This window comes from Rutidosis leptorrhynchoides, chromosome 1, assembly GCF_046630445.1.
Source record: "Rutidosis leptorrhynchoides isolate AG116_Rl617_1_P2 chromosome 1, CSIRO_AGI_Rlap_v1, whole genome shotgun sequence".
Taxonomy (NCBI): domain Eukaryota; kingdom Viridiplantae; phylum Streptophyta; class Magnoliopsida; order Asterales; family Asteraceae; genus Rutidosis; species Rutidosis leptorrhynchoides.
Window position 1 is genome coordinate 37,206,119 of NC_092333.1, and position 11,852 is coordinate 37,217,970.

Here is an 11,852-nt window from a genome sequence, read left to right on the forward strand (position 1 = left end):
TATCGTTATCTTTATCATACTGGTTAAGTAATGAGTTGTCAAAAAAATATATTTCTTAAATCACAGTGGACCTCATAACATAGGCCCGTAATCATATCATAATGTATCTGATAATTCAATCATTTGATATTATCTCTTAATTCTGTCGATAAATATATCGAAACAAATATGTTTATGTAAATTATCATATATCTAATACTTTGTTAATGTTTTCAGTTAATATTATATATTATATATACATATCTATATACACATAATTGTTCGTGAATCGTCGAACACGGTCAAAGGGTAACTGATTACATGAATGTAGTTCCAAACTTTTTGAGATTCAACATTACAAATTCTGCTTATCGTGTCAGAAGCATATAAAGGTTAAGTTTAAATTTGGTCAGAAATTTCCGGGTCGTCATAGTGTGTGTGTGTGTTGTGATCGATGGTGGATTAATGTTGGTGGCGGTTTGGGTATGAACACTCACAAGAACATGAGCATTCAAGTAGCAATAGTAGTTTACGGCTGATCAAAGACAGCAAGTAGTTACAGCTGTGATTCGTATGTGCAGCAAAATAAGATTAACGGATTAATGATTATTGGGTTCTCGGCCAAACATAACATCGTAGTAGTTTAATGGGGCTGTGGTGGTTGTTGTATTGAACACAGATGAATGAACAGTAATAATCAAGTGGGTTTAGGTTGGTTTTCGATAGTGATGGTTGTTGAGGGTGGTAGCCAGTGATGAAGTGGCGATGGCGGCTTCACATGAAAGGTGAAGGTGTCAAAGTGGTGATTCAAGAAAAAGAAGATACATAAAGTGGAATTGGGTGTTGGGTTAAGACGGTTGCCGATGGTGATCAAGAGGAAGAAGAAAGGTGGGTTGCAACGTGAGAACAAAATAAATAAATAGCTAAAAAGGTGGTGCTTGTGCTTGTGTTTGAAATGAAGATAGATAGATGAATTGATACATTGAAATAGGTAACAGAATTTGTATTATAGCTGAATGGATTTCGAATATAGTACCAATCATGTGTAGCAATTAAACAAAATTGATTGTGATGGTTAACAAATTAGGGACAGAAACAAAAAATAAAAAGCAGATTGTGATATATAAAGGAATCGTACAATTGATGATATTGATATCCAAAAATATCAGACAGAAGACAAAACTAAAATCTGATGTTGAAAAAAAAATGGATTCTTGTTATAAGTCTATATCATTATATTAATAAATATTAATAATTAATAATTATATTTATATTTATGATAATAAAGTTATTAATAATAATATTAACAATATATACCTATCTATATATATACACTTATATAATAATAGTAATGATACAAATATTAATATTAATGTTATGAGAGTAATAATAATACTACTTTAACAACTATATGATCAACTTGTAAATAATAACATCTTATTTATTTTGTACAATACACTATCTATTTAATTCAAGTAATTAATTGTATTATACTAGTTCAAATTATTATACATACTTTGGTTTATTTATATACATATACATATACATATACATATACATATACATATACATATACATATACATATACACATACACCTTTATATACATTTAGTTGTTTACAACAATTTTTTGTGAATCGTCGGGAATAGTCAAAGGGTAATTGCATTAATGTAAACTGTTCCAAAAATTTAAGACTCAGCTTTACAGACTTTGCTTATCGTATCGAAATCAAATAAGATTCAAGTTTAAATTTGGTCAGAAATTCCCGGGTCATCACAATATATATCATCATATAGTTTTTACAAGTTTTAACATTCGTGAATCGCCGGTCAACTTGGGTGGTCAATTGTCTACATGAAACCTATTTCAATTAATCAAGTCTTAACAAGTTTGATTGCTTAACATGTTGGAAACATTTAATCATGTAAATATCAACTTCATTTAATATATATAAACATGGAAAAGTTCGGGTCACTACAAATCATCTTCTCGATTGTTCCTTAATTGAGGTGCTTTCAAGACTCATGAAGGGTTTAAACGCAGATTGTAATCGTCAATATACATATGATGTTCTAGAATTTTGAATGATACAAATATTTTTCTAGGTTTATGAATAGAAGTGATGTGCTATCACGATTTTAAATTCAAAGTATGGCTTTGAAAAATGTAGGAATATAGGAGTGATGATATCGGTTATATCTCGACTTGGATTCTGATATGTTAAAATCAGAATATGCAATTGGATTTGAATGAGTATGGTTGTTTTGAATTCTATGAGAGAATGTATATTGTTGTGAAAATAGTGAGTATAGTTGATGATTGTTGAATCAGAATTGAAGAATGTAACATATTAATTGTGAATTTATATATCTCTCGGGTATTACCTACCCGTTAAAAGTTTCACAAATAATATTTTGTACAAGATAATTTTTATTACAGTCTTTATGTATATTTTCTTCAGATGTAATGCAGACTTAAGGAGTTAATATGATATTAAACTCATTAAATTTCCGGTTGAAACTAGAAATGAATAATTCCTAAAACTTTAGAAATTTCGTAATCTTCGCGGATTATTTCTTCAACGTAAATGAAATTTTGAATCAATACTTCATTATTTATCGATGAATGATGTTGGTGTTCATAGGGTTCTTGTGAATTTCATAAGACACGCATGATGTTTTCCAGAAAGTTTCGAATACCTCGAAAATGAAAATGTAAAATCGAACATGTATTTGAATAATGCACTTGGTTTATTATGAAATGGAATCTATTGAGTTGGAGCAGAGTTTAACGATTTTTAAGTTGGGAAGGATGTACATCTTAACATATTAGTGATTAGTATTTACCGAGTAGTATCTACTCTTTAAAATCACGTGTAATAGCTTAGTGCGAAAAGATATATTGTGGTTTAAAATTCATATATATATAAAATATACATATAAATTCTTTAGAGGGAATGAGTTAATACTTCATAACTCGTTGATACAATATGTTCATTATTGATTTGTGATGATGTCTGTGATTATGGAACTGGTGGAACTTGTGATGTTGTAGGTGTTGCTGATACTGGTGATACTGACAATACTGCTGGTGCTGGTGATGCTGAAAGTACTACTGGTGCTGCTTTTATAACAATTCTATTTTGTAACACACGCACCATTCCTGTCAGGGTTTCTATTCTTCCTTCTACCTTTTCTATCCATCCACTCATCTTGATTTACGGTTTTAATTAGAATAAATGATCTCTAAAACTTTGGAGATTATATAATCACCGTAGAATATTTCTCCGATGAAGTTATGAATCAATACTTCATCGTTTGTTGTTGTTGGTATTCTTTGATATCTATGGGCGTGTGACGTTGATGTTCATGGGACAGATTGTGAAGTTGAGGTTCAAGATGCAGTTGTTGTTGGTGGTGGTAATAGTACTGTTGGTATTGTTGTTGGTGGTACTATTGATGCTGATGTTGATGGTGCCTGTGATGCCTGCAAGTTGTGCATCATATTCTCCAAAGTTACTACTCGAGCGCGAAGCTCGTTGACTTCTGCTAGTACACCGGGATGATTGGCAGTTGGGACAAGCGGATGAATAAGATCTAAGATTTGAGATAGTATGTAATCGTGCTGAGATACTCTGGAAATGAGAGAGAAAATGGTGTCTCGAACAGGTTCGTCGGTAAGTGCTTCAGGTTCTTCGCCAAGAGGTAAATGTGGTGGATGGAAGGGATCGCCTTCTTCATGTCTCCAATGATTAAGTAAGCTACGAACTCATCCCCAATTCATCCAAAATAGATGATGGCTAATTGGTTGATCCATTCCGGTCACACTGCTTTCAGAGCTCGAGTGAAACTCCATACCGGAATCCGAGGGACTTGAACTAGTGGCGAATTTCATTTCGTACGATTGAATAAAGGATTTTTTTATATGAAATGATTTCCGGTTATCAGATGGTATTCTAATTACATAGAATATCTATATATAGAGCAAAAGATTTCGTAGATCACGGAGGAATTTACAAAATATGTAAGGCAAAGTTTACAGTAACAGATATGCTAAGATATGAATTAGCAGATACGCTAAGATATGAATTTTGTCTATATACTATTCATGCAATCAATGCAATATGATGTGTCTAGACTAAGAATGACAAGCATGCAATTTTCCGACAAGAAATGATAAGCAAAACTTTTTGACATGCAGACACGGTCGAAGTCCAGACTCACTAATGCATCTTAATAACTATCCATTAGACACACTAATGCAAGACCTGGTTCGCTAAGACGACCGCTCTGATACCACATGAGACGACCCGTCCTAATCCATAAGGATGAATACAATAACATATGGTTACATTGCGAGGTATTTGACCTCTATATGATACATTTTACAAACATTGCATTCGTTTTTAAAAGACAAACTTTCATTACATCGAAAGTTGACAGGAATGCATACCATTTCATAATATCCAACTATAAATGACCTAATCAGTGATTTACTTAATAATAATCTTTATTGAACTCAACGATTTGAATGCAACGTCTTTTGAAATATGCCATGAATGACTCCAAGTAATATCTTTAAAATGAGCAAATGCACAGCGGAAGATTTCTTTAATACCTGAGAATAAACATGCTTTCAAGTGTCAACCAAAAGGTTGGTGAGTTCTTTAGTTTATCATAAACAATTATTTAATAGACCACAAGATTTTCATTTCCATTTCTCATAAACATCAACTCATATCAGGCATTTCGCACTGCATAGAGATAAAAATCATTCATATGGTGAACACCTGGTAACCGACCTTAACAAGATGCATATAGAATATCCCCATCATTCCGGGACTCCCTTCGGGCATGATAAATTCGAAGTACTAAAGCATTCGGTACTTGGATAGGGCTTGTTGGGCCCAATAGATCTATCTTTAGGATTCGCGTCAATTAGGGTGTCTATTCCCTAATTCTTAGATTATCAGACTAAAAAGGGGCATATTCGATTTCGATAATTCAACCATAGAATGTAGTTTTAATTACTTGTGTCTATTTCGTCAAACATTTATAAAAGCGCATGTATTCTCAGTTCCAAAAATATATATTGCAAAAGCATTTAAAAAGGGAGCATTTGAAACTCACAATACTGTATTTCGTAGCAATTATGCATATGACGGCACTGAACAAGTGCAAGGTTGACCTCGGATTCACGAACCTATATTAAGTATATATATATTTATATGTAGGTCAATATCTGTCTAACAATTTAGGTCAGGTCATAGTGTATCACAATCCTAATGCTCGAGATTATCATGCAAAAGTCAATTTGACCCAAAATGATTTACAAAATCTATACATGTTTATTATGTAACTTAAATAGTTGTTTTATATATTAAAATATATTTATCAGATTTTATTAAGGTAAATAATTAAATTCATTTATTAAAATATATATTTGATAAAAATATACTTTTATATATCTTAAGTAATAAAATTTATAAAGTTCACTTAATATCATAAAAATATAGTGGTATGTATTATTAATGTAATTATATTACGCGTGGTAAAAATTTCCTTGTATTACATATTTATTTGATAAAATAATACTGATAATAATAATAAAAGTTGTATTATTTTGCAATAATAATAATAATTATTATTATTCACTAATAATAATAATAATAATAATATTTATATTTACTAATGATGATATTAATTATAATAAAATGATTATTCTAATCATTATAATTTTAATAATAACAATACTTTTTATTATTACCTGTAATAATAACAATATTTATTAAAATAATAATTTTATTTAAAATGATAATTTTTAATAATAACAATACTAAAATAATAATAATAATGATATTTTATAATAATAATGATATGTCTATTAAAATGATAATTTTTAATAAAAATGATAGTTTTAATATTAATGATACATTTAATAATAATAACGATAAAAAAATAATAATAAAATGATAGTTTTGATAAAAAAAAAATATTGACTATTTTAATAATAATAATAATAATAATAATAATAATAATAATAATAATAATAATATTATTATTGATTATTAGATAATAATAATAATGACGATAATAACGACAATAACGATAATAATGACGATAACGATAACGATAACGATAACGATAACGATAACGATAACGATAACGATAATAATAATAATAATCATTTTAACAATAATACCTAAAATTATAGATAATTCACTTGACGATATCTTTTAATCTGTTAATCGAAATCATAAGCTTTCTAAATGAAAAGTTATTAATTTTTCGTCAGCTTTCCAACGACATGTATATCATATACCTTATCTCAGTCTCATATGTATCAAATTCGTGATTTATCTTAAACTATTTAACAACGAAACTAAGCATACAAGCATGCAATAACATATATACTCGAGCACTAGTCAGGGATACACTATTAATATATAAAATATAGGATATGAGTGCTCACGTATCAATATTGTGATTCATTATTGCAGAAAAGTACGTAGACGCGACGGAGATGGTAAACACTAGATTGATTTCACGAGCATACCCCCGAACATTACCCATAACCTCCATATCTATAACTCATACTTTCCTTAGCTCTATCCCACTCGAAACCAGTTTTGAAAACCCATTTTAGATTACTCGAGCAGCACTCCGTCGTAGTATTTTATGTAAATAATACTAATAATATCGCTCCTAATAATGCTAGTATTAATAATAATAAGATTAATATTAATAATCTTAATATTAATAATAATAATAATAATAATAATAATAATAATAATAATAATAATAATAATAATAATAATAATAATAATAATAATAATAATAATAATACAGAAAGATAAAGAAGTTTTGTGTATGTGTTTAAAGCCAGACGAGTCGAGCTTTATAGATCCTTTCTGAATTTCATTCTCATGCGATCGCATGATATTTGCATGGGTTCCTCATGCGATCGCATGAGGCACCTTTACAGCTCCCATTCGTTTATCATTTTGTGCCTAAGGTTTTTAATATATAATATATATTTATATATTTAATTTATATAATTAATTATATATTATATTATATTTACGTGCATAGTTAACTTGTAATTTTTGTTCCGATGACTTGTACGTTCACTCTCGACTTACGTTCCGGTTTCGGTTTCTCGAACGCATGTTCATACGCTTAGAAAACTAACACTTTACGTTACGCGACGTGTACCTTTAACAATAATTAGACTTAATCATCGATAGACTATATTATCCAAAGTATAATCTCTACATTTGAATGTTGTGGTCATTTGCTTCTATAAATCAATGTCTCGTTGGTTATCAAAATATATATATATATATATTTTAAATCAAACGTTTTATGACTAAGTTAATAATATATTTATCACTTTGTAATATATATATATATATATATATATATATATATATATATATTCATTAAAAATATAAATTTGTACATATTGTATGTAATTGAAATATTTATAATATAATATTTAGTTTTTCAAAACTAATTATATTAGACTTATTTTAAAGGTTGTAATAAATAAACATTGTTAATTCATAAAACGTTATAGGAAAGTAGATTTACATATAAAGTCCAATAAACATATGAAATCATCTTAATGTAACTTGTCAAATGGGTTTATCTTGTCGGCAACCATTAACTCAATAATTTACTCTACATAATTTAAATCTTATGAAAGTTAAATGATTTAACTTATCCAGAGTCACGAGGAAATTATTGTAAAGTATGAATTAGGAATCTCCACTAAACCTTGTCTAGTTCCCGTTAATTGACACATTTGTTCTTACTTGTAATTCACTTTACCATTTTCCGAATACCGTTAAAAAGGAAAGGTTTCCTAAATCAAAGTGGACCTCTCAACAGAGACTCGTAATCATACAATGTATCTGATAAATCAATCATTTGATCTTAACTTCTAATTCCATCAATAGACATATTGAAACCAATACGTTCATGTAAAGTATTATACGTTTAATACTTTGTTAATATTCTCAAGTTATAATATATACATATACGTACATATACATATTCATATCCAATTAAATAATGGTTCCTAAATCGTCGGAATCCGGTCAAGGTTAAATGAATGTATGAACACAGTTTAAAATTCTTGAGATTTAACTTAACAGACTTTGCTTATCGTGTCGGAATAATACAAAGATAAAGTTTAAATTTGGTCAAAAATTTCCGGGTTGTCACAGCAACCCGTACTCGAAAAGTTAAAAAAAAAGGCTTTCGATCTGGAAATCCAAGTCAATCTCATTCGGTGGTCGTTTAACCCTTGTGAAATCTGTGTTAAGTAGCTTTCCACTCTACTTCTTTTCGCTCTTCCGCGCTCCTGGTAGTGTCTTAAAGCTTCTCGAATCTCTGAGGTATAATTTTTTTTTGGGCCGGGTCAGGCAAAAAAGAAAACTTTGTTGGGTAAAATGGGATAAGGTTAGTCTTCCTTATGGGTTGGGTGGTCTAAATATTGGTTCTCTATTTGTAAAAAACCTTGCTCTTTTAGGTAAATGGTGGTGGCGCTTTAAAACCGACCATAACTCCCTTTGGGTTAAAGTAATCACTAGCATTTATGGGTCCGGAGGGGGGTTAAATTTGACTAACAATGATAGTGTGTTTCGAGGTACTTCTACTTGGCATAATATCATTAAAGCAGGAACAACATTGGACTCCATGGGACTTGAATTCAGCACCTCATTTATCAAAGAACTTGGAAATGGGAACTCTGTAAAATTTTGGCAGGATGAATGGATTGGAGATTTTAAACTCATGGATCAGTTTAGCAGATTATATGCATTGGAATATCATAAACAGGCCTCAGTGTGTGACACGTATGGGAATAACGTATTCTGTGGTGATTGGTCCAGGCCCATCAGAGGTAGAGCACAAGGAGAATTAACGGGTCTGATTAATTTCCTGGCTCCTATTCGATTAAAAGATGATGAGGAGGACAAATGGAGGTGGTGTTTGGACGCAGAGGGATATTACAAAACAAAAACGATGTCGAATTTGATAGACGAAAAAAGATCAGCATCAGCGAATTCAACCTCGGGGGAAACTCTTCGTAACAAGGCAATTCCGCTAAAATTCGAAATTTTCGTTTGGAGAGCGAGGAAAAAAAGGATCCCGGTAAGGATAGAATTAGTAAAAAGAGGCATCGACCTAGACTCAACTTTGTGTCCATGTTGCTTGAACGAAACGCAGACCGTTGATCACATCCTTTTGCAATGTCATAAAGTCGTTGAATTATGGAATCTTGTGTTAAACTGGTGGAATCTGTCATATACTATTACGTTATCGCTCGAGCAAATCTTCGATAATCACTCTTTCATAGTTGCTCCAAAGTCAAATGGTAAGATTATTTGGCAAAGTCTAAAATGGGTCACTTGTTACTTGATATGGAAAGCAAGGAATGATGTCGTGTTCAAGAATCATTCGTGGATGCAGCAAAAGATCTTAACAGACATTCAATCGTTTACTTTCGGATGGATTTCAAAACGCTTAAAGAAACCTTCGTTGGAATGGCATCAGTGGTTGATAAATCCGGGTTTCTTCGTTTCTTCAACAAATATTATGTAACGACCCGTCCTAATCCACCTGGACGAAGTCTTCAACAGCTGGTCCCATTACGAGGTACTGACCTCTATATGCCATGAACGACTCCATGTAATATCATTAAAAATGAGCAAATGCACAGCGGAAGATTTCTTTCAGACCTGAGAATAAACATGTTTTAAAAGTGTCAACCAAAAGGTTGGTGAGTTCATAGGTTTATCATAAACAATAAAATTCATCATTTTGATAGAACACAAGATTTAAATACAGTACACCTATCTCGTATACTAAACCATTTTTCATAATGATTGGCATAGTAGGCTCGTATCCTTTTCTCCCCGTAGGTTGCCTCGCGATTTTTAATAATCGTACACATATCTCGTGCACAAAACTAATTCACATAACCTGTGTATAAAAATCATTCTCTCGATACATAACATTCATTTTGATTTCATTGCTCAATATGGTAACCAACCTTAACATATAATGTGCATCAATAATATCCCCAAAACAGAACATCTCGTCTGTATAATATATAAACTTCGAAGTACTAAACACCATGCCCACTAGCTCTTCCGTCTAGTGAATATTCTGGGTGGGGGTGTTAAACCCGGTAGCTACCTTTAGGATTCGCGTGAATTAGGGCCATACCCGTTTCTAATTCTTAGGTTACCAAGCAATAATAATCAGGGGAAAATATTCATAACAATTAGTTGCAATTATAACGTCCAACTAATTCAATAATAATCCACAGAACTTCTGTCTGCATAATAATTCATTCGAGGAATGTTTTGCTTATGTCTATCTCGTCAAACATTTATAAAAGCATCTCAATCCAAAAATATAGATTTCAAAGGCATTTAATAAAGCAGTTGTAAAAATAGCGCATGTATTCTCAGTCCCAAAAATATAAAGAGTAAAAGGGAATCAAATGAACTCACGATACGATATTTTGTAGTAAAAATATGCATACGACGAAACTGAACAATGCAGGGTTGGCCTCGGATTCACGAACCTATATCAGTTACATATATTAAAACATGTAATAATATTCAATCAAGTTTATGTATTAATATTAATATACTTGTTATATTAATAATTCATATATTATTTATTATAATTCTTACATATTAATGTTTAGAATATTCTGTAATGTATAGTATTTTTATATTTTGTGTAACACTTAATTTTTGTTATATAAGAGTAACATTTTGTTTAAGACTATAAAAGTATGTAATATTAGTATAGATGTGTAATAAATATATTTATATAAATAATATTTGTTGTAGTAAAAATAATGATAGTAATAATAATGATTTTAATAAGTATGATAGTTTTAATAATAATGATAATCTTAATAAAATGAGAATTTTAATAATGATAATAATAATAATAATAATAATAATAATAATAATAATAATAATAATAATAATAATAATAATAATAATAATAATAATAATAATAATAATAACAATAATAACAATAATAATGTTGATAATGATAACAAGAATGATAATACTTATAATAATAATGAAAATGATAATTTTAATAAAAATACTTATGTTAATAATAATAATAATAATAATAATAATAATAATAATAATAATAATAATAATAATAATAATAATAATAATAATAATCTTAAAATCTAGTTAATACTAATAATAATAATAATACTAATAATAATAACTATGATAATAATAATAATACTTATAATATTTATATAAATGATAATAATGTAAACTATATTAATAATAATAATAAAAATCATGATATCAATAAACATAATAATAATAATAATAATAATAATAATAATAATAATAATAATAATAATAATAATAATAATAATAATAATAATAATAATAATAATAATAATAATAATAATAATAATAATAATAATAATAATAATAATAATAATAATTGAAATAAAAATAATAAAAAATATACCCTTTAAAAGCTTTTTGTAAAAAGAATTGCCCGAGACCGGACTCGAACCCGCGACCTCTCGTTCTTTAAAAACACGTCTAACCACTACTCCGCTAGTGTCTTTATTGATTCAGTTTGATAATTGGGCCGTAGCCCACTACAATTTTTAATAGCAGTCCACTTAATAGCTTAATCAAGCCCAAGTATTGATTTGTAGATCTCGACTTAATCCAGTACCGAAAACAGAAAAAGGAGAAAAAAAATGGCAGGTCACGACTACAGATCTTCATCAATCGTCATTATCATTATAATCATCACCGTTATCATCTCCAACTTCTCATTATCATAAATCTTCTTTAACAT

At 29.4% G+C, this 11,852-nt stretch overlaps 1 protein-coding gene across 1 annotated transcript; it reads left to right on the forward strand.

The window, feature by feature from the left end:
* Nucleotides 1-842: 842 nt before the first annotated feature.
* On the forward strand, nt 843-9,587 carry LOC139859598 (uncharacterized). Its single transcript, XM_071848396.1, has 3 exons — nt 843-879; nt 3,034-3,087; nt 8,515-9,587. The coding sequence occupies exons 1-3, from the start codon at nt 843-845 to the stop codon at nt 9,585-9,587; spliced, it is 1,164 nt and encodes a 387-aa protein (XP_071704497.1).
* The last annotated feature ends 2,265 nt before the right edge of the window (nt 9,588-11,852 follow it).

Coding starts and splice junctions, on each gene's coding strand:
- LOC139859598 (XM_071848396.1), top strand. CDS start 843: ATGGTGATCAAGAGGAAGAAGAAAGGTGGGTTGCAAC. Junction 880..3,033: donor GAAGAAAGGTGGGTTGCAAC/GTGAGAACAAAA, acceptor GTGATGTTGTAG/GTGTTGCTGATACTGGTGAT. Junction 3,088..8,514: donor TGGTGCTGGTGATGCTGAAA/GTACTACTGGTG, acceptor TTGCTCTTTTAG/GTAAATGGTGGTGGCGCTTT.